Source organism: Empidonax traillii, unplaced genomic scaffold (assembly GCF_003031625.1).
Source record: "Empidonax traillii isolate 1590-97213 ecotype Southwest subspecies unplaced genomic scaffold, ASM303162v1 scaffold393:size534744, whole genome shotgun sequence".
In the NCBI taxonomy this organism is placed as follows: Eukaryota; Metazoa; Chordata; class Aves; order Passeriformes; family Tyrannidae; genus Empidonax; species Empidonax traillii.
Window position 1 is genome coordinate 314,466 of NW_020955586.1, and position 23,660 is coordinate 338,125.

The window sequence follows — 23,660 nt, forward strand, 5'->3', positions numbered from 1 at the left end:
ACAAACCTAATGCCGCAGGGGCACAAAATTTTACCAGCTCTGATTTTGATTACACTACCAGCATTTTCTCAGGACTTCCACAAGCCCGTGGTTAAGATAGGGATTATATTGCCTTCTGTTACAGTCTTGCCTCTGTTGTAGGGGTTGTAACAATTATTTTTGGTGCCTTCTCTCAAAACAATGAGGGTTTAATATCAGGGCACTTTGTGTCACCTTTTCTCTGCCATTAACATGGACATGGCTTTGAGCTGGGGAGCTGAGGATGTCTCTTACCTTCCAGGGCACTGGTGATGATGCTGACAGCACTCACTGCCCTCTGTCTCTGAAAGGGCTCGTCCGAGTGGTCCACGGAGGGGCGGTGGGGCATTAAAAGCTGTTTCTTGCTCGCCTCGTCCGAGGGAGAGGTCTGTGCAAAGGAACACGTTGGATCAGCAGAGTAAAACCAAGGCAGACAGAGGGGAGCAGTTTCAAAACCGCCTAAGCACTATTTTTCCCATCTGAAGAGCCCAAAGCTCACTGACTTCTCACTGACATGCTGACGGGGTACAGCTTTTGAAAACGGCACTTTGAACAATTTTGGAAACGTTGTTCTGCCCTTTACCTTTGAGTAAACTGTGGGTGAAAATAAAGGAACATTTCTGATGCCAGAGAAATATCAGTGGTGCTTTACCATGCTCTTTGCTTGTGAAAAAAGCCCTGCCTAATTACATTAATTATTCCATTATTTCTGAAATGTGTTAACTGTTTAATTATACAGTTAGAAGAGGAAAAGGGCGTGAGTTACAGCTCTGTTACAGATCTCTGGTATCATACCAAGCAAACTGACTCCTCAACACATGTTTTTTCTTGTTCTGAAACACTGCCAAGTCTCAGGAACATATTGTCATTCTAGTGATCTTTGGTGTTATGGACTCTGAAGCTACATAATTAGGGGAGAAATTTAGCTTCATTTTTCTCAGGAAAAAGAAAATAACCTAACTCTCTTGTTCTCATGTTTCTCAAGATTAAAAAAAAAAAAAAATCCTAAAGAAATCAAATACCAGAAAAACAGAACTCCCAAACTGTCTTTGCTTAATGTCTCATTTTAAATTAGTTTTGCACCTTTTTGTATGCTTGGGTTTTTGCAGTCAGACAGAAACACAGTATAGCCGCAGACACACACCGTATTAAATACTTTATATTGTCAGCTCACAGGAGCAAGATGTTAAGACTTTTATTATTACGAGCTCCCACTTCATATAGAGACAAATCCCACTTGGTTTACTCCTCCAGGTCTTAAACAGGCGGAAGGAAAAGTGGTGGTTGAAGTGTAAGGATCTGTGAAAGCCAGGCTCAACAACATTCTCTGCCACAGACCTTCTGGCTGAGACACTCAGTTTCCCAAAACAAATTATTTAAAGCCTCTGCCCTGCTCCCCCCAAGCACACAGGCTGTGAGGTTCGAGACACTGTGTAAGCAAGACAGATGTAGGAGATAGATCCTGATGGCTCTTGCTTTATAGCTCAAGGAAGAGCGGAAGGAGAAGAAATTCCTACAAAGATGAGAGACCTCGGTTTATACAGATGTCAGAGTAGCTGATTTTGTTTCTCCACCGTCAAATGAGCTACAGGAATCCGATCCAGTCTTCTGGATCTTCTCATCACTCGGGTCTGAAACGGTCCTAACCACCCTCATCAGAACCCAGGATGCCAACTGAGATGTGCCATGTGCAGCAGCTCTACAGCTGTGCCCAGCACTTGCACCCAGAGGGATTCAGGATCCCTCCTCTTCACCATTTCTATACCAAAACTGCTCTTCAAGAAAGGCAATTCCATGGGAATGGCAGGAAAAAACTGCTCAAACTCTATGACTCTTCAGGGCAGGGCACATCAGATGATTGCAAAGGGCAAAGATGTTTGGCCACAGGTTGACACTAAAAATAATAAGCAGGATGCTGGTCCCAGGTCACTTCAAAGTACTGCAGCTATAAAATACCAATCAGTGCAAGACTAGAGAAGAGTGAGGACTTTCAAAGTAAGCACTTAAAACATTAGCAGATCCAGCAAAGCAGTAATGCTTCAAGTAATGCTTCACGTCTTTTTTTTTTTTTCCCTAAAATGTCCTTTGTTGGTTTATTTGAGTTTCTTTTTCCAAAAATGGGCCCATTGTTCATTGAGTTACTGACAAAGTCATCTCAAAACGAAAGTTATAATCAGAAACTATTCCAAGAGAGTCTTAGTTGTACACTACATAAAAAGAAAATGCCCTATCCTTGTCTCAGGTACTAGGGAAACCAGGAATGGTATTTCAGATGCATTAGTTCACTTGATTCCCTTCACCTCAAAAACATCCAATAAAAAGCAAAGAAACAACAAATGTTTTATTAATGAAGAGAGCATCTACAAAATTGCATAATCATTCACAGTAGTTTGGAATACATAACAAATACATGGTACCAAAAAAAAAAATAACTAGACAAGGCGATAGAAAACATGAGGGAGAAATTTCTAAAAATTAAAAAAGGTAACAGCAAAGAAAAAGGGAAAAAAAAAAACTCCAAACAAACCCAAATCAAACCAAACCAAAAAACAAAATCAACAAAAACCCAGGTAAACCCGCAACTTCTCTGTCCATAGAATAAAACACACAAACCTCTCAAATTTCAAATTCCTCTGGATTATCTCTTTTTAAACTGTACTATCTTCCCACCCTATGAGACCAGTAACATGTCATCAGACAATCCCATCCTCAAAAGTCCTTTACCTGAAAGCCACCTTTTACTCACAGGTGCAAAGAGGCAAAAAGTCAAAGGAAAAACATTCAGAGATTCATTCTTCCCTTTTTTTTTTTTTTTTTTTTTATTCAGCTAAACCAGGGTAAATGAAAAGTCCAAGTTAAATAGGTTTGACATATTAAAAAATTAGCAATGAACAGACTTTTCCCCTAGGTTTGATGCAACATTCACCACTCAACAAGTTCTTCAAGTCACTCTATTCCTCTTTTCCAGCCCAGCAGCCTCAATTCTGCCACCTAGAAATGGCCCCCAAGACTTCAGGAGTCCTTCTGGAGTCAAGGGGACTGTTTGCAGTATGCCATCCTTCACGTGCAAAGGGTGTTCCTGAAGGAAACGTGTGAATGACTCCTTCCTTCTCCCCTCTCTGGAGAGGTGAGGGGGTGAAATTTGCTGCTGGCCCACGTTCAGTGCAAAAGGTGCCACATGTGACAGCCACCCACTCACCCAGCAGCGTGTGCAGAGCCCAAAAACCCTGTTCCCTGCCAGCTCCTTGGCAGTGGGTCATCTGATCCCTAGAGCCAGGACACAGTGTGTGGCAGGCAATGTCATGGACAAGGAATACTCCCTGTGTTCTCTTTCCCAACAGAGCAGAAAATCTATCACATAGTCACCTTGCCATTTACTGGGAAGTGTTTTTCCAGGAAAGAAAGCTTCCACGCAGGTGAACTGCATAAAATTATTGAAGTTACTTAAGGAAGTCTATGAGCTTTTGCTCTGTGTAAAGAATAGATGTGTGAGGGGTGTTTAGGGTTTTTTGTTACTATTTATTTTAGAGCAGAGATGGCTAATAGTCATGCAAGGAACTGGTAGTTTTTGCATTCTGAGATAGAAAGCAGTTCCAGGAACTGGACAAACAGGCAGCATAAAGGCTATTATCACCACGGAGAGAACATACACAGGCACAGTTGCTTGTTGTACTTATATTTCTATAGAAATTAAACAAAAATAACAGCAGTCCCTACAGTTATGCAAGGAGTCTCCCTCGGATCCAGAGGAGAAATCACAATGGAGTTAAACATAGGCACCTCCAGCAGGACAAGATTATTTTTTGCTCCCTGACTGACTGGAAATGTTTCTCCTTTGGACTAGCTAAATTCTATAGGGACAAAAATACTATTCAGTAATTTACACGTAAATGAGGAGGCATAACAGAATTGTTTCCTTCTCACTGCCTACAGTTCTGAGCTATGTCAAAACTATTATGTGAAGATGGGTTTATACATGGCAGCATTTTTAAAGACCATATTTAGGAACTGGGAGGGGTTTAATTTTCCTTGTACACTCAAGATTTTTTCAAGCATAAAAAGAGGTGGACAGGCCACACCATGAACAATGGATCCCGTAAGGCAGTAGCACAAATATTTAATGAGATTGGAGGTGACCACGATAAAGCACAACTTTAAGAAGAAGCCATTTAATTTTGGGGATGCTTAGTTATTTAAAGAGATAAACTGGATCAGCTTGAAATATTTGTGCCGAATCTGAGGGATTTACACTTTAGGGTGTGATAAAGCAAAATTTGAAATGAGCAGGAACTAGAGGTGTGGTGACAATTCTTTGGGACAGCAGCAGGGGGCTGGGTAGCTTTCATCCCTATAACTTATTGATAGTGATTTTTGGATTACTTATTTTGTTGGTCTTTATTTCTGAACATGGAAACTGCTAACACTTTCCCTTTTCACCAGTCCTGTGGCAAAGCAAGAAGTGACAAAAAGAAATTTTACCTCGGAGCGGTTTTAGGGTCAACAAGAAAACCTCGAAGCAATGTGGTCAGCAAAAGCATTTTGTGCTTAGCTGCAACAAAAGTCAAGGTCTTGTCTTTTTCTTTTTTTTTTTTCCCCTTGTAAAATAAAATCACCAAAAAAAGTTTTTCTAAAGGTAAACCTCTAAATTTTTAGTTCAACTCCTCAATAAACAGCCTGACCTTTCTCAAGGGCTCACCCCTCCCAGTAGTTTTCACTCCTGCCAATCTAGCAGTGCTCAGCATTTCTAGTTTCCAAAAAAAGAAAACATGAGTGTTACCAAGAGGAAATTCAGGAAAGGTTTTATCTGCAAGAGGGAGACCCTGGGTGGCTCCAGCCTTGGCCTCGTGGCCTATCCCAAAGCCATGCCACAGATTGTCCCACTCTGTTCCTAGACTGACGGGAAGCTCTGGTGAGCAGGTGCCCCAGGAAGAGCAAAGCAATAGGGACCACCAGCTAACAGCCAGCTGCCTATTTGCAAACCACCACCTCCTCAGTCCTGCATCCATTTCTCTTCCACTTCAGAATAGCTGGAAACTCAGGTTAAACTAAAACCTCATGTTTTCCTTGCACTGTTACAGAAAGGGCTCCATTTGGCTTTAGTAGGCAAGAGGGGATGCTATCATGAGTGTTTCTTAACCCTCAAGAGGTTTTTAACAACAGTAAGTGATATCTTATTTAACCTCATCAGAACCCATAATAAATTGAGCTCCAGGTAACAGCTCATTAACTAAATCCAATTCTATTGAAGCATATCAATACCTTGTGAAGGGAGATGATATTCTAACCTCCTAACTAAGAAAGACCAAGACACTACAGAGCAATACAAAGCCACAAATAAATACTGCAGAAATGTGCAGAAACTTTTGGTTGTATTGTGCCCTGACGTCACTTACATAATGTACAAACCTCCTCTAAATAAGGTAAAAGCCAAAAATCCCACCCAGCAATCAGCATGAGCATAAAACCATACCATTTTTCAACCCCCTCAGTCTCTGGTCAAGCCAAAAAGAACCAGGACTCAAGCACAGTCTCCAGGTCTGCTCATGTCTTATTTACACTGGGGTAAGTCTGATGAAATCAGCAGCTGGACCACTCGAATAAAGCTGGTAGGAGAACAGGACAGCCCTGACTGAGTCCTCTGCAGGATACACTGGAGAATTCCACGACAGTGACCAGAACTTGACCACGGATTTCTTGGGACAAGCTCCCAGCACCCCTTGCACTTGAACACCCGTCACTCTTCACATCCACCTGATGACTGCCTGACCCAGGGCGGCCTTTGTTAAGGCTGTTTGCAGACCACACTTTCGTATTGCTCTACCTTGCTCTTCACGCGACCTCTGTGGCCTCTCTGCCTTGAGCACCGCAGTGAACGCCCCGTCCTGCCAAGGGCAGCTCCTGAGAATGGTGCCACCACTCCTGGCATGTGCTCATCTGTGCCACGGGAACACCAGAGGGTGTGCAGACATGCACGGGTTCCCTGCAGAGGGTAGGTTGTCCTTCCTCTTGCTCAGGCTGTGCCCTCGAAGCCCCTGGTGACTCGCAGGACCACTTTGATGCAGAAGACGTCATGAGCAGATGCCACTCTGAATGGACTGTGCCACCCATGGCCAGCAAAGCTGCTGACAGGTCAGACTGCCCCTGCTGACAGCACTGATGGGCCTGAGCACCATCCACCGAGACGATACGGAATTTCTCCTGTTTCACCAGCTGCATTTAGGGATTGGGGGGAGGAGGTGGAAAGTGCAAGCACACTTGGTTTCCCGTGGAAACACACTCACGTCCGTCTGTGCCAGGCAGCTGTGACCATCTGAAGAGCCAGTTTCAAACGTTTGTTTAGCTCAGTTGCTTTTCCGCAGCCAAGTGTCAGGACACCAGTGACGTGAGTCACCAGCCTGAAGAGTGGGACAACCTGCTGCAGCCACCTCTCTTGTGGGAGAGGGCAGAAGCTGCACAGATGCTTTCATGTCAGCTGAGCTCCCACCTGCAGCCACTCCCGTGGGCAAATGGCCCTTGGCTGGGACAGGGGGCAGCAGTTGCAATGACACAAAGTTGTGCATTGTGGTGCCAGACACTTTGCCTGAGGAAAACTCTTTAGGTTGAATATTGCTAAGACTTATCAGGCTAAAATGCTTAAAAGTGGCTGGTGATTGTTAGTGCTTTCCCTGAGAAACCTTAGGAGGGCCCACTTTGAAATCATTTGTTACAGCTATGGTCTACTTCAGGGTAGCAGGTTGGAAACTTAAAACCAGAGATGGTCAGTTCTTCTTCAGGGTTTACTCTGCCTTTTAAATCAGAAGTGCTCTTCTGAGCTTTCCCCAAACCAGAATTCAGTGATCTCCCCACTTAGCAGCAATAAGACTGATGCTACTGAGCATCACAGAGTGACCTAAACAAATGCATCCTCAAAACCTAATGCTGTAAATCATATTTTTTCAGCTCCATCAACCCAAACATTATGTTTGCATGAGTGAATCCACACTTACAACTCAGGAAGCTGCAAGCAGGGCTTAACCCATATTACAGTGATGCCTTTTCATGGACTGGACCTTTATTTCTTGTTCATGAAAGATACAACAGAAAGCCCAAGTGGGTTCTTTTTTCGCCATAGGCTCACTCTCATCCAAAATAAATAACAGCAGAAGGGTCAGTGGGGTTAATGAGGTAACTGCAACTTCACCCTGCAACATCTTTGTTTTACTTCCCCAAACATATCAAGAAAATATAAAAAGAAGCCAGACCTGCTAACAGAGAACAAATTCAACTTCAGATTTTACCATGAAAAAGGTGAAAATAATCAAACACAAAGCCCAGAAACATGTTGATTTATCTCCAGGCACGCTGAGGTGTTGGATTTGCTATTTCTTTTTTTTGCCTGTGCCACAGCTGAGGCTGCACGTTTGTGCCGAGCACTTATGACTCCTGTAGTGAATACATCTGTACAGCAGTGGGCTTCTTGCCAACTAGCTTTTAACTCCAGCTCACATATTCTGGATAGATCAGATACCAAACCTGTTCTGCAGAAGACTCAGCATCCTTCACGTTGCAACACTGAATGAGCATCTGTTACTATAGTGCCTGGGTGTTATTTCCTAGATGTCCAGGGCACTGCCAAGTGAGCTCACCCACCTGGGCCATTCAATTTCCAACATCTTTTTTTTTTTTTTTTTTTTTTTTTTTTTTTCAAAGGCAGGAAGCCAACAAATGAAAATAAATACCAACAGAGCTTAAAGCCTCCCTGTCACTTCAGGACCCAATCCTGTAAAATACTGATATTTTCTGTGAAAGGTTGAGTGCTCTCACGCTTCGCTCAAGTTTTTTCTGACAGCTGGGACAGCCTCAGCAGCCTGCAGAGCTGCTTTCCTTACAGAGACAAGGGGGACACCCTCTACTCATCTACTGAGGTCTTTTGACTTTGGTTCAGATTTTTTTTTTTTTTTAAACAGATGCACAAACTTTCTTCCTCAATTCCTTAAATACACAGCAAGTTGGTGTTTTTTTTTTTTTTTTTTTTTTTTTTTGCACCAAGCTAAATCCAATAAAACTTCGTTATCTACAAAGAGTGTTTCTGCTGCTCAGCTTTCTAGACACTTGTCTCATGACTGGTTGTTCTTGTCCACAGAGAATAAAAGTGGGATTACCACAGTCCTAAATGAACTAAGGTGTGAACATCCAAAAAAGCAGCAACAGCCTCAAAACTGTCAACAAAATAGATAATTCTCACACCAACCAGTTTCCCACGCGCAGCACGGCCCCTCGTCTCATGTGTGAGAGTCTATTTGCAGGACTACAGGGAATGCCCAGATAGGTGAGGAAAAAAAAACATCACTCCTAAGCTTGAAAGAAAAGAAGCTGCTTGGCTCTAAAGAAAAAAGCTACTTCCCAATTTACTGATAATCTGACACCACGGCTGGGATCCATCTCACTCACCTTTCTCTTCAGGAGATACCTTGCCTAATACATGTTATAATCACATTTGCTTTTTTTTTTTCCCAGCAATGTAACCTGTTTTTGGCACCTTGTTACTCTGAGTGGTCTTTATCTCACCTGACTTAAGGCATGTGGCTAAAGTGAACAGAACGAGGCACTTCCAGGGAGAGAGATTATTCTGATCCATTTTTGTTCACTAAGATGGAATAAATCTTGCACACGCTGACTATGGTAGAGACCTCCACTGCTTTAAAGACTTCTGAGAGTGATGACCCACAATGTGGATTACATAAAAAGAGAGAAAATCCCACCATCTCAAACTAGAAACCTGTCCAAACTACTCCGCTTGTGTTGTAGCTATTTCCAAAAACATCATCTCATGGTTTTTCAAGTAAATTAATTCCCAGGTCTCCTAATGGTACCAGCCTTTATAATTGTATTCACAGTTTTATTAAATGCTTTGCAGCAGTAGTGCTCCTTAACAAGGATCCTGGCACCCTCCAAGAAGCCTGAAGCCTGTTGCTCCTATTTCCTGGGTGTTATTTGAACTGGATGCTAAATCCTTCTGGGAACAACTTCTGGACTGTAGAAAAAGCCCTCCACAATTGGCCTGACAGATGACCAGAGGTCAGATGCAAACAGAGAGTAACCAGTGAGAAAAAAAAATGCAGTCTCAAGATGGTAAGACTCCTATCCAATAATTTAAAACCCATAATTTTCTATCCACCAGGCAATGTCAGGTATTCAAAAGTCAAAAGAAACCGATTTTAAAAGTGTCCCTTTGAGCAAAGAAAATTCATGTCAAGCCTAAGATTTAGGTATTTGCCAGCTCTGAAGAGTAAGTCTCACCAGAAGGTATAAACCTCTCTGATATGGCACTAGACACACATTACTGTGTGAGTGAGCCCCTTGTCTTCCCACCCTGCCTGGAATGGTGGGTCTGGGTTTCTCTCCATATTGTGTAAATATATTACAGCAAACTCCAACAACATTTAGAAGGAAACAAGAGCGTGAATCATATACAAAAGTCATAAAGTACTCACCAGGTCACCTGTCCCAGGCTTTTCCATAATAACTGGGGGGAGCAGTAACCCTGCAGGAGAAGTAGGGTCTGGGTTGAGTGCCCCGATGCCTCCTCCTATCAGGGAAACCACACCATTGCAATCCACTGAGCTGTTCCTTTTGCCCGTCTGGGTGTAGTTGGGAGTGGCAGGGTGAGAACTATGGCTCACTTGACTTTGCACGCTTGGACGCCTCCCAGATCTTGGAATTAAGAGAGAGCCCCGGTGGCTTTCATTTTCCCCAGCGATGCTGATCTCATCATCGGCAAAATCTGTTTCGGAGCAAGTGTCTCTGCCACGGAGTCGGAAACTGAATACGCTTCCGTGGCTGGTTCTGCGCTTCACCAAGTTTGCACTGGGACCATAACTAATGCCAAGGAGAGTCTAGAAACCCCCGGAAAGGAAAAAGGGGAAAGAGAAACAACATTTTGCAACATGTTTTCAGGAGCGAGGAAGTTCTGGGGAGAGCAGTTAAGTCCCACTTTAAATCAAATGCTTCAGAGAAAGACTTTAATTACACGTGTTCAGCCTCTGCAAAGTTAGGAGGTTGAACAGTCATTCCTAACCATCGGGTATTTCTCTAATACTTGACAGTTAAAGAGGTACTGAAATAGGAGGGGTCAAGGTGGCATTCAGCTCATGGAGTGATACTTCCTCTGCATCTACTCCCCCCAAAATGATAAGTGCCAAAGGACCTGGGAAGGCATCACAAGGAGTGGAAGACAGGAGCAGGGAAGGGGATCCAGCTCCAATCTACTGCATTATCACACATCTTCATAACAGCTAGGGAAGGAACAGTGCAGTGGGAGAAGAAGAGATAAAGAAATAGGGCAGGAAATGAACTGCAGGGAAAATGAGAAGAAGAGGGAAGAAGAAGAAGCAGAATACGACGGAAGAAGGTGATAAAAGGAAAAAAAAACAACACAACTCAACAAACCAAGAGCAAGAAGAGGGATATGGTTTATTAGTTTGTAAAATGATTATCTCAGTGCACATGGTTGCTTAAGGGATAGGTAACCTCAGTACACAGCAGTCTCCCTCACTCAAATATCAGCCTTGATGATCCACTCTGACGTCAGTTAGTGAGACTGCAACTCTGCCAGAGCGCCAGCAAGATGTAGCCAAGGACTAAACACACCTAAAATCTGGCAGAGTAAAAAGGATGTTCAGAAAATGTGTAAGGAATTCAAGTCTATCCCCTTCTCGCTTATTTGAAGAGGAAATTATCCGAGTAAGAGAATTTAGGTAGAACATATTTTTGATTTTATGGCCTCTACAGAATTTTCAGCTTCTTCAGAACTTTCCCATGAGCCAAGTACATAGGAAGAGATGTCAGATCACCACAGCACCCAGAAACCAGACAAACCAAATGAAGCCTGATTTAATTTTGTGCTGTAGCACACACCACTGAGTTACATAATGATGCTATTTAGTGACACTGGTACAAGTAGGAGCACAAAACCCAGGCCCTTTCTAACTAAAAACAACCCATTTGGACTGCTACCAAATTTTAACTGGTCAAAAATCCATGCCTGGGTTTCGATGGCACAGTTGTTGAGACTGATTTCTGATGGCAACACACTTCCAGCTGCTCAGATAGCATCTGAATGATGACTCAGCCTTATTCCCTCCAACCATGCCAGACACAGCCTTGCAGAGAAGATTTACTATAAGCTTTGAAATGTGTCTCCCATGCTTCTCATGCATATGACATCCAGGGGGGAAAAGTGAAAACAGGAAATATTAATCTAAGAAATAAACTGGCAATGCAAAGCTCCAATCCATGGCCATTCTGGCACGTGGTGTCTTGAAATCCCATCCAGAATGAAGCTAGAAGTGAAGCTCTAGCTTTAACAAAAGTGTAATTGGTTACGCGACCTCTCGACCAATGAGATAATATCAGAAAATATTAGGTTAAAAAAATGCATGTCATTAACAGAAATCCAGCTCTGGGTAAATTTTGTGAGCTGGGGAGTCATTAATTGGTCACATTTACTTACATCCCTTACATGTTTTCTATGAGCTTTTCATGGTTGCCAAGTATCCCTAAATTCACTGACAAAAAAATATAAAAAGACTTAGCCCATTACATGGCTATTCAAAAAACAAAACAAACTCATTTAAACTTTGCCCTCAGTCAAACAAAGACAAATTATCTGGAGCTATTTATGATCATTTGATACATACAGCATGTTCAGATTCATATTCATGCATGTCAGGAACATTTACATAAAACCCTATTTAACAACAGTCTCACTGTTTTTCTCCCCTGCAATAGAAACTAGAAACAAGTGCCACAAAGTTTTGACTTGAAGGCAACTAGCAAAGGAATATAAAAATGTTAATAACATCTTTGTGTAGCATTTAAAAAGCCCTCAGAGACAACTTTCCTCCTTTTCTTCTCTCCTCTTTTCTTTTTAAGCTTTGCAGGTTTCTTCTAAGGATTTTTCATCTCTAGTAGGGATAGGATAGATATAATAAGATGAATGAAATTAAACTGAGAAAACAAACCAGACTGTGGGCAATCTTGAAGCCAAAAAAAAAAAAAAAAAAAAAGGTAAAAAAAATTTGAAAAAATAGGTTTGTAAAAATGTTTAATGGGCATTTTTAATTAATTTTGAAAACAAAGTGGCAATACATTTCCTTCCACTGTTCTAACACAGCCCATCTGTAGTATCTGCTGTGTTAATATCAGTCATGATATCAAACACCTGATTCTTCTGAAAGTTTCAGCTTTAACTCCCTGTTCAGAGTCTGGCCTGTCCAGCAAAGTGTGGAACAAATGATGTTTCAGACCATGGCTTACCATCCTCCTCTGACCATCGTCGTAATCACACTTGGGATTCCTCTGGTCTTCCACATACTCATCTGCCCCCAAAGATTTCTTTTTCTTTCGTTTATTTCTTTTTTCTTTCCCACTTCTGGGTGACATTTCCAATGAACTAAGTGACATTGAATCAATTCCTTTAGCAGCGAGTGCCTAAATCAGAAGATGGCAGAAGGCATAAAAATTATTATTTAAGGATTTCAGTGAGAAACTACTACTTACACTCCTCAACAATTTATTTTAAATTTTCAGTTTGCATAGGAGATACATCAAAAGTTTCAGGAGATAAAACTATCTCACATGGCTGGATCCAGTCTTTATCTGTTTCTTACCTCTACACTTAGCCACTGGAAAATAAACAACAAGTGAGACAGGTTCCTAGTAAAAATGCACGCGTGCAGGTCTGTCTCCTGGATCCTGTGGTGGAGTATTAGGAATGAATGCACAAAATAATGTTGATTATGCAGAGCTCAGACATGGGACCCTACGACACTCCATGAAGGAACAGCCTGTGTGCACACACATGCAGGTTTACAACGTGCACACATCTCTGGACTAACATTTCTGGTGCCAGGCAAAAAAAAAACAAACCCTCAAGCCCGGGGAACCTCCGATTAAAGTCCCCTGGGACTTCAGCCCCTTGAAGCGGGAGGGTTGGGCAGGAGGGCGGCCAAGCTGGGATTTTTTCCCCCCGCTATCACAGAGGGATGCCTGGAACAGCAGGCCGTTCAGCTGGCACGTTTCTGTAAACACTTATCCCGGGCAGCAGCACAGGCAGCTGTGATCAGAGATGCAAAGAGAAAACCACGGGCTTAGCCGGAGATAAGGTGGACTTTGCCGTGTGCTCCCGCACTGTCTAGGGGGATCGCTGCAGGAGGAGGGGGATAACAAACCCCTACCAACCCTGCAGGAGCCGAGAGCGAGAGCCTGAGCGCACAAAGAACACAGCCTTGGGAGCAAAGGAGCATCCAGGGGGAAGGATCGATAGGAGCAGGGAGGAAGCCACAGCTCACACCAATGTGCTGGGTCCCCGTCCCGGGCGCAGGCGGGAGGAGTGGGGTGGGGGGGAGCTCTGAGCACAAAGCACTGGGTCAGGTTTGGAGGTGCTGGAGAAATCAGTGGTAGCCACATCAGTGGCCTGGAGACAAGCCCATTTGCAAAGCCCCCAGCTGAAATATCTAAAGACAGTGAATTATTAAAAAAAAAGCTTCTCCAGGTTGCCCAGAACAGGAGAAAGATGAATCCTTAGTGCTATTGTCTGTAAGCCACTAGAATCAAACAGGCAATCATCTCTCCGCTGCAAAATACTCCCTTCTTCCCACAGGCATCAGTCCAAGGAAAGTGAAGGCACTTAACAGCCGTGTAAAGAATCAATCATGTATTTCAAGGAGTAGCGGTAGCTCTATCAAGCTGAGAGCACAACAAAACTTAATTCTTGTGGGAAATATCTTTCATAAGCAAGGCTGCTTAGAGCAGAGAGGAGGAGGGCTCAGACACTGGTCTAGGTTGTTTTTCGGGGGGTTTTTTGTTTTGTTTTGTTTTGTTTTTGGTTGGTTGGTTTTTTTGGGTTTTTTCTTAGTCAATTTAATTGCTACACTGAAGTGCTTTCTCTTCATAAAGATTCAGCAAGTCTTTTGGTGTTAAGCTCAGAATTAGGAATGTGTTAGACCAATTGTATAAATTGACTGATAGTCCCCAAGCAGGTCTATCAATTATATTTCTGCTCTCTTTATACTGCACGGTGTAAAAGCTGGTCTGAAGAGTTTTGGTTTTTCCTTTCTCATTGTTGTCATATTTTGTTGATCTAGAAAATATTGCTGGTTGTGCTACTAAGCATGCTGTACTCATACTGTAAAAAAAGCTAATTTTCTGTTTCTTAGCATTTTCTTGCCTACTGGTTAGGTGGAACTGCTCCTGCGCTGTGCATGTCTCTCAGTTATTAGAAAAAGGATTTGGACTAAATTGTTCCTCAGGGAGTGGAGGATCACAGGATCATAGTACTGTTTGGGTTGGAAGAGACCTTAGAGATCATCTTGTTCAACACCCCTACCGCAGGCAGGGACAGCTTCCACTAGACCAGTTTATTCAGTGCTCCATCCAGCCTGCTCTTGAGGATGTCCCCATGTCCTGCCTATCCATCCTTTCTGGTTGGGATCCTGTGGTTGGACCATGTCCTGTCCATCAGGCACTACAAGCAATAACCCACTGTAACAGCTCAAGGAGCAGGAAAGGTGTGTGGGACCAGACATGTCTGGCAAGGGCATAGAATGCCTGAAGGATGGGAGGACAGCTTAGTTCACATGAGCCCAGGGCATGGGGATTATGCAAGAGAATGTTCTTGAGGCAAGAACTTAGCGGTACAGTGAGAAAGTCAAACCCAAGATCTTGATCAAGGTTTGGGGAACAAGACTAAAACTGAGTAGCTTTGACTGGGGTGAGACATTTGAGAAGGACATCTGAAAGCCACCAAATTCACTTTCCTGAACCTCTTCTTCAAAATATTTAATTTGAGATGCCAAGAGTTGATTTGCCAATTTACCAGACTTCAGTAGCGAACATGGTAGATCCAAATCACTCCACTCCTAAATTTCCTTTCCCCAAAATTAGGACAATATTTCAGGAGTATTACAAATACAAGTGAGTATTTTTGAAGCACATGGAGCCTGAGCAGTGACAAGAGGCACTGAAAAACCTCTGAGGATGTTAGTCACTTCCTCTTCGAAGCAGGCTCTGACTGTCTAAGTTGGGAAGTCTGCTCGAGGTGGCCTAAGGCAACAGAACAAATGATGAGAAAGCAAAGAGCTGCTCTTGAGTCATGCACTGTCCACCCTTTGTGCTGAACAGGGCACAGGAAAAATGAGAAATGGCTGGCTGAAGAAAAGGCTATATTATAAAGCATATAAACAAATGGGAACAATTTAGGTTTTCAGGAGCAACCTTTCTTTTGCCACATTTCGACTTTCAGGGCTTAATGTTCCTTTTTTTTGTGTACATACAGGCTTAGCTGAAATCAAAGCCTTCAAAAGGAAATTCTTAAATACCTTTAATTATAGTTGGGGCTACCAAAGTTGACTGTTATGAGGAAGAGCTCAGCTGGAGTCAAAACACATGAAAATTTGTATAAAATAAGTATGAGTTGGAGCTCAGTTTGCTCCCTTAGGTTATGGCAGAGAGTTACTATGTTCAAAGTGCCTCTACATGGACTAAATTGCATTTACCTATTACTTAAACTATCAAAGAGGATATTTAAAAGGACTTAAATGATGCATAAGCCTCTAGTAGCACATTGTCAAGAGAGAATTGCATTTTCTATTTTCTTTCTGAGGATTTAAATGGGCTTTGGATTAGGCCCTGAAACCACACGTACTCAAAAGAAAATTATGTATATTAGTTTATATTGTGTATCAAGGATTTATTTCTCTGTGCTACAGTGCTACGTGTTATTTCAGACTGAATTTCTTATTGTCTTCTGGTTCATAGCACCTAAAATGTTCTCTTCCACTGTTTAATAAAGGCTTTCTACCCTACACAAACCACATGAAAATTAAGTAGTGTTATTAAGGCTATAAGGCTACATCCACCATTTGGCCTCCCTGGCTTTTTTAAACTTACGACATAAACATTAAATCCATACCCTTTGCATAATTTTCAAAGCTGAACCTCAAGGTCTGCCTGTTTACTTTCTCAGGAATGAAATTGTAGGTGACTCAAAGAGGTTATCCTACCTCTTTATTTTCATTATCAAACAATTGGCAGGTTGAATGAGTCAGGAAATTAAGTTGTGCTAAAGTGGTGGTGGAAGAAGGTTCATCTGGTGCTGCGGCTGAGTTACCAAAATAGCTGGTTTATGCTCAAATGCCCAGGTAGTTTTACCTTTATTAAAACGTCTTACGTGCCACTCAACATAAATTTCTCTGCCGGCATATATAGTATGGTTAAATCAGTACAACTCTGGATATGTAAACCCTAAATGGCCTCAGTCCTAAGAGCGAGAACCCTCATTTTTCTTTCATAAAAAACAGTAATACCTCTGTCCAGTACAATAAACATTAAGCTGCTTTCAAGCAAACTCTTTCTTTGGTTATCAGGTAAATGTAAAATAAAGAGAACTTGAATCTCGAGTTACCATCTGTTCAAGCTACCCAAGGCTAATCATGTCACATAGTTCACTGACCTCCTGCTCTTTCTTTAACATCTCCATGGCTTCCCGAAACTTTCTTTCCTTCTCTTCTGTTTCAGCAATAGTGGCTTGGTTCTGCTCTTCATATGCCATGGCCACAACAGCCAGAATCAGGTTGACCAGATAAAACGAACCCAGAAAGATGACCAGCATAAAAAAAAGCATGTAGATCTTCCCAGCAGATCTCAGAGTCTGTAAGCACAGAAATAAAATCATAATTCACTTGTTTACTATGCTTTTTAAAAGAAAACATTATTTTCTTAAAAGAAAAAAATATTATTTTTAAATAACTTTTTAAAAAAATGCTTATATTTACAACTTAATCGAATCTAGCCTTTGCTAATAGCTCAAGCAGAAACTCTTTGATGAGAAATGACAACCACATCCAAAGAAATAGTCTTCTCACTGATAAATATTTATACCTTGGTCAAAAATTATGTGCCTTGCAGTGAACTAATTTCTAAAAGAAGAATGCTTCCCTCCTTTACCAGACACTCCACTGGTTTTCTTTTAGAATAGATAATCTTACAATCAGCTGCAGTGAAAAATTCCCCCCTACAGCTCAATCTGTTTTTGTCCAGTGCACAGAAACCATCCGAGTGGGATTTATATTGTATCTCTTCAGATGGGTTCTTTGCAGTGAGCGGAGAGAAAAACATATTTTTAGGGTGCAACTCATCTGACCATTATTCAGACATCTGCCTCAGGACAAGAGGAACCAAACCTTGAGTTCCATTGATTGTATTCCCTGGTTCTTCACCATACTGATTGGCATAACTGGAGTTTAGGGGAACAGGCCAAGCTTATATGTAACCGATATATAACAGATATGTTCCATGGTCAGTGACTTGATATTACTGATAGAAAACACTGTGTGATATTATAAGGTCAAATAATAACAGGGAGAGATGTTCATCCTTATTTGCCCTGACAGTTTCTGTCTCCCAGAGTTGTACACGCAGCTCTGTGTCAAGTGAATGCAGTTGTTTAAAGAATCTTCATTTTAATTGTTTTACATTTCCCTGAAGTGAAATTGTATAACTGGCTGTATGTGAAGCCGAAGTCCCAGAAATCTTCAACTATGTCTACCTCAGTACCTTCAGAGTAGTTCCGCAGCAGTAAATCTCCAGTGGCTTCATGGACAGAGTCTGTCATTCAGTGCCAAACTACGATATTCAGTTCTTCAGAGTTTGCATACATTACCGTGCCTTGCAAAACCAGTTATGCCAAGTACACAGGTGCTTTTCTAGCCCTTTTCTTGAGCTGGACTCAAAAGATTAGTTTGTGTTGCACCATCCATCAAAAAATCATCAAGTAGTGACGTGGTGATCTTTCTCAAGTGGTGAACTTCATTTATACTCAGGAGAATTAGTCATTCAAAGTGTCTTTCTCTCAGTACCACTTCTCCCCAGTTTCCCCAAACACGCAGTCTAATGTCTTTTGGTATCATCACTCTTAAGAAAACAAGTCAACTGTAACAATTGATGGCTCTTCTCCAGAACACACAGTCAGAGCACAGTTTACTTAATAACCAGCAATTCTGTCTTGTCTTTAATTATAAGATATGTCACCGTAAAAGACGGTGTGTTTATTTATAATTTTTAACAGTAATGAAGTAACACCATACCTGTTGGTAAAGACGCTCCCAACAATCTTGAGTCATAAGACGGAACAAAGAGAGAAAGGCCCAGCCAAAAGTGTCAAAGCTTGTGTAACCATGGTCAGGATTTTCCCCAGCCTTCAGACATATATACCCCTCAGGGCATGTGCTGCAAAACATGAAATACAATCTATGAAATACATCTTAGATGGCTTCATCACGGAGAAGCTGATTTCCAGGCGAACGTACAGTGCGCTCTTTGTTAAGAGCACAGATCACAGGTGGTAAATTCCTTCACTGGGTAAAAACACAGGAAGCAGGTATTTAGATGCTGCTTCTCAATACCAAAGATCTTTGCAATCTTATTTTTCCTTTGAAAGGATAAACTGGAAAATAGTATCCATAGCATAACCTGCAATGGCAAAAGAACATCTAGCACTTCACATATTTGGAATAGAATGGAATTAGTACCTAAGCGAGACTTAAGTGTTTAACTATGGTTTCTCTTGGCACTCACTTCTAATTAAGAATCATATAATTTGTGTGTCCTGTTACAGTTGTGGGTAATACTGTGATGGTGAACCTGCTTTTCTGGTTATGTAGTCTGACACAGGCTGGAAACATCAGCATGTGCTATCTGAGCACCTTCCCGATTGCTTACTGTGTCTGACCTTACGCTCACCCCCCTACAAGGATTAAATCTTTAATCTAAGAAACCCAGCCCTTTTGTTCCACTCACCGCCGCAGTCTGGGGTCATGACATTTTTTCTATTTCTGCCAGCAAAAAGCTTTCCTTGTGTGTCTTGCAGATTGCTGTATTAAATTGCATGAAGATAGCATGAATTTCACTGGCTCTCATTAACCTTGGAGGCTCTTTACAAGTAATTTTCTAGCCCCATATGCCAGAAGAGATAAAGACTGCTCTCAGTGATGCTGTGTAAGTACTGAACTGTATCGCCAAGCGGCACACAAGGTAGGAGAGACCCCAGGTCAGTGTGCCATTCTCTCCCCCAGAACTGTGCAACACAATTAGTCAGAAACTCCACACCTCTTGCATATCACAAGCTGCTCTCCAGAGACAAAATATGACCCCTCAGAAACTGAAGACATGGAGTAGTATGCAAAGGATTTCTTCTGTATCCTAGGAAGCGATTATTGGATCAAGGATGTTGCCAGTGTACTGGGGCCCTGCGGTGTTTGGGAATTTGTTAGGTGTGCAGCATCTAACTATCTGGAGAAGCAGATCTCAGCAGAACTTACAGTATGCTCTGCTTATCCTTCAGATAGAGACGAAACTGGTACAATCTGGTGAAAATTCCAGCTGACACAAATAGGGATGGCTGGAACAAGAGGGACTGTGGAAGCACTTTGTCAGAGAGCAGAGACACCGAGAGGCATCAACTTCCAGGCAGTGCTATGAGACCAGAGCAATACCCTCTGTCCTGGCGTGTGGTGAGCTTGATGTGCTGGCTGTCTGATGGAGGAGTCAAGATTTTCTAAACTGTCTTCATGTAGGGTGATTATGGTGATATCCAACCACCTTATACATGTCACCAGTCATGTAGAGTGTGTCCAATATGTACAGCTTTTAGCTTTATTTTCTCCTGGTAAAGCCCCCTAGAGCTTCTCAATCACTGGTATTTTTTACCAAAGCAGAATATTGCCTCAATTTGAAATGCAAAGCAGCAATACAAATAATGCAAAGTAATTTTTAAAATGCCACCAAGAAAAAAAAAAAGACCCCTGAGAAAACAAAGTGTGTCTTCTCAGTGTGATAATCAATGTTCTTTATCTTAAAAAAATATAAATTTGATCCTGATATAATTTAAAATTTTTACAGCACAGGATAGCATCCTTACATTACATATTGAGATGACAATACATTGCTATAGATTCTGAAGTTACACAAATCTTTGGTGTCTGCCACAAATATTAGACATTCAACAACACTTTACTAATCTTAATATCAGTAGTCAAGCACAAATTTTAAAGTAAATCTGCTTTGAACACTGATAAAGGGAATGCTGAAGCACTGCAAAATGTGTCAGATCCTTGTTTACAATAGTTTTCAGAATAAGCAATAAAAAATGAACAGCTGACGTTTAGTGAATTAAATGTAACACACAAGTGAGAGTATAATAAGTGATTCTACCACCTTAGGCCGAGCCAAGTTAGCTTATCTCAGCTGAGAATTTAGATAATAACAGTTGTATCTCACACAGAAAGAAAAAGAGAGTCAATTCTATTTTTTTCCCTGCCAGTAGGGAAATGCTTCCTTCTAGATCTTTCCTACTTTGACTACCTATTGTTTCCCAATAAAAGCCACATTTGAATAAAAATTACAGTAGCATTACTGAGTTAAAAGATAATAAAGCGCAGAAATGTCAGCTTTCTCTGCATAAAATATGCAGATGCACACTGAATCTCTCTTGTACACCCATGTCCTTTTTTGAGGCAGCCTTTTCACGAAATCTCCTCTCTCCCAAAGGCAGCATCTGCTGTCACTCTCTGCCGTAGACACATGAGATTTCTGCCTCTGATCTGCTGCTGCAAACAGCCTTCATTGCCCGTGACGTGCTGCTCACACTGTTCAAGAGCTCTGGGAAATGGATTCTCTGGGCTTTCAAGAAGGAAACCCTTCCCACTTGATTCGCGCTAAGACATCGTGTCGATACAGGACGTGAAAATTTTTGTAAGGCTCATTCTCTTTGCCATGAGAAAAGGACTGCACTCACAGACTGTGCCTGGCTGGGAGCTCAGTGACCATGTCCAGAGGTGGACAGCCCTTTCCTTAGTCACCTACAAAAGGCCAATCCCAAGTGGCTCCACTGAACTGGTCTCATCACTCATATTTTAATGTTATTATTAATGGCTAAAACACCTGAATACAGCTGTGAGAAACTTGATGGTGGTTACTTTACTGGTGAACCTAAACTTAGCCAGGGCAGTCATTTGGAAATCAGGCTTCATCTAGAATAAGTTGCCTAAAATCTTAGTCAAAATGGAGATTTTGCCATTAATATTACTGAGAGACAATTTCTTCTAAATTTCTTCACCATTTTGAACAGCAAAGTCTGAAGGAAAGTGGATATTAGGAACATTGCAGTTGTATTTTCACAGGAATCTCTTGGCGCGGATCAGAGGCTACAAAGTCACTCTTGGGTTTACTGCCAATGCTGCTTTTTAGGGAAACTGTTTTGATGCAGAAGAACATTCAAGCAGCTGCTCAAAGCACTTTAGCACAACTGTTTGGAGAGCCCTAGGACATGGAGATACCACCCTTCTGACTGTGAAAGTGAACACTGGTAGCTCAGATGAGAAATCTCATGGGCTGACATAAACGACAGTTTAATGGGACATAAAAGGAACAAAATAATAAAGATGGTAATAATAATATCAATAATGAGAATAATGAAATAATTAGAACATAAAAGTGATGCTCAATCACCTTTTGCTGATCAATGCCCAGCCAATTCCCAAGCAGTGCTCCCCTGGCTGGCTTTCCTAACAGTTTATAAACTGAGCACGACTTCCTATGGTATGGAATATTCCTTTGCCCAGTTGGGGTCAGCTGTCCTGGCTGTGTCCCCTCCCAGCTTCTTGTGCCCCCCCAGCCTCCTTGCTGGCAGAGCATGAGAAGCTGAAAAGTCTTTCACTTAGTAGAAACACTACTTAGCAACAACTGAAAACATCAGTGTGTTATCAACATCATTCTCATTCTAAATCTAAAACACAGCACTGTACCAGCTATTAAGGAGAAAATTAACTCTATCACAGCTGAATCCAGGACAAAACTCTTCTCTAATATTATGTTCGGTTTTAAGAGCATTCAGACAAGGTGCTGTAGCACAAAAAGCATGAACCCCAGCTCAAAAATGCTGTTAATGGTAGTTTACATCCTTCTTACGGCAACTGGGCACTTGAGACAGAATATCCCAGCTGTCAACTCCTCATTCTTGCTCACCCTCTTTCATAGCCAACAGAAGCGATAACCCACAGGGTATGGGAACGTGTTAAAAACACTGAGAGGAAAACAAAATACTGCTTCCCAGAAAAACACTACAGAAATTTAAGTGTAAGACTCTCACATGAGAATATTATTCTGCAACTGACACCATTTCCTCTGAGGATTTTTTTAAGGAGTCTTAAGATTTTACTGAACTATCTTCAATGTAGAATATTAAGCCTATCCCTCTGGATTTTTTAGCAAACTCCTTAGCTTCTTTTACCTCAGGGAAGCATTTCAGAGGACTGTACTCTCCTCTGATGCACAGGGATGGGCAGCAACAACAAGCCACAGAAATATACCATCCTCCACAGGAGCGTCACAGGATGCTGTTCAACTGATCACAATAAAATTAGTGTCATTGATTCAGAAAAGTTAAAAGCAGCAGTCTACCCACCTATCCATCAGGCTGTAATCACCACTGTAAGCTGGCATTGGTACAGGAAATTAAAGGACATAAGAAACAGCTTTGGTTTAAATAACACAGGCTGGGAATGCCAGAGAGTTGTAGCTGAGGGGCATAATTACAAAATGCTCTGTCTCAAGAGTTTAATCTAGGCAAGCCAAGCAACCTGCTGATCCAGGCTGCAGTGGCCAACAGCATTAGGCAATAAAAGAAGATTCGTAAAGCAACAATGCACTGGATTGTAACATTCAAATCCTGAAAATACAGGGAGGGTTGTCCATGTGCAACCAGAACTCAGCATCGAACAGCTGCTCGTGTCAGCTATGACCTCTGTGAGGGGAAGGCTGCACTGTCCTTGGGTTTAGGTTACGAAGGGACACTGTGGCTTGCTACACCAAATTGTTCACTAAAGAAGCAGTAATGGGAGATAATGCACATATACCACAGAGATAGCAAAAATTAGAAAAAAACAAACCCGTATTTTGGTAAGGGCCTTTAGTGTTCATGATTAGGTCACAGCTTAGGAGTGCAGAAATCAAGCTGAAAAACTTACAGCTGATGCCTTTGACACAAGGCTAATTCCAGGGGAATGGACATGGCGGTTGGAAATGGAAACCCCATGTCGGGGGTTCAAAGCTCAGCAGGCTTTGAAGGACAAGACAATGCCTGTGGCCTCCGTGATGTGCCCAGTCAGGTCTTCCTCAACCTGCTTCTTCCTGCTAAAGTCCTCAGGCCATAAAAGAAAGACTTACATTTCCCTTAAGCCACACACCTGAGTATTTTTCTCTGCACTTTCCATGTTTTCTCCCTTCCCTTGGCTTTGAGGGAGGAGAGCAGCAGCCAAAACAGGAGTGCATTCTGTGCAGTGGCTGTGGGGAACAGACAAACATCCTTGGACTGGGCATTTGCTTCTACCTGGCAAGATGAAACTACCCACTCTGAAAGAGGACAATATTTATAAAAATGAATGTTGTAAGATGAACTGGGAATGTAGGAGAAAGGGGCCAAAAGGTAGCAGCACCCCAGCCAAAGCCATTGCTGTCAGTGGGAGCTTGAGGTGCCTGAAAGTCACAGGTTGCTCTCCTTCCCCTACTCCTTTTCTTTTTTTTTTAAAAATTTTTTTTTTATTTTT

The 23,660-nt window shown here is 41.9% G+C and overlaps 1 protein-coding gene across 10 annotated transcripts in view; it reads right to left on the reverse strand.

Moving 5' to 3' along the window:
* LOC114062271 (sodium channel protein type 5 subunit alpha-like) overlaps window positions 1-23,660 on the reverse strand; it is a 216,818-nt gene that overhangs the window by 102,286 nt on the left and 90,872 nt on the right. For 9 of the 10 annotated variants that reach the window (XM_027893533.1, XM_027893532.1, XM_027893528.1 and 6 more), the window contains 5 exons: window positions 18,144-18,285; window positions 16,511-16,708; window positions 12,316-12,489; window positions 9,492-9,893; window positions 274-406 (listed from right to left, as the gene is read on the reverse strand). In XM_027893533.1, the coding sequence (XP_027749334.1) occupies window positions 274-406; window positions 9,492-9,893; window positions 12,316-12,489; window positions 16,511-16,708; window positions 18,144-18,285 (1,049 nt within the window). The remainder of the gene's footprint in view (window positions 1-273; window positions 407-9,491; window positions 9,894-12,315; window positions 12,490-16,510; window positions 16,709-18,143; window positions 18,286-23,660) is intronic. The other variant, XM_027893534.1, reaches the window with a different exon arrangement.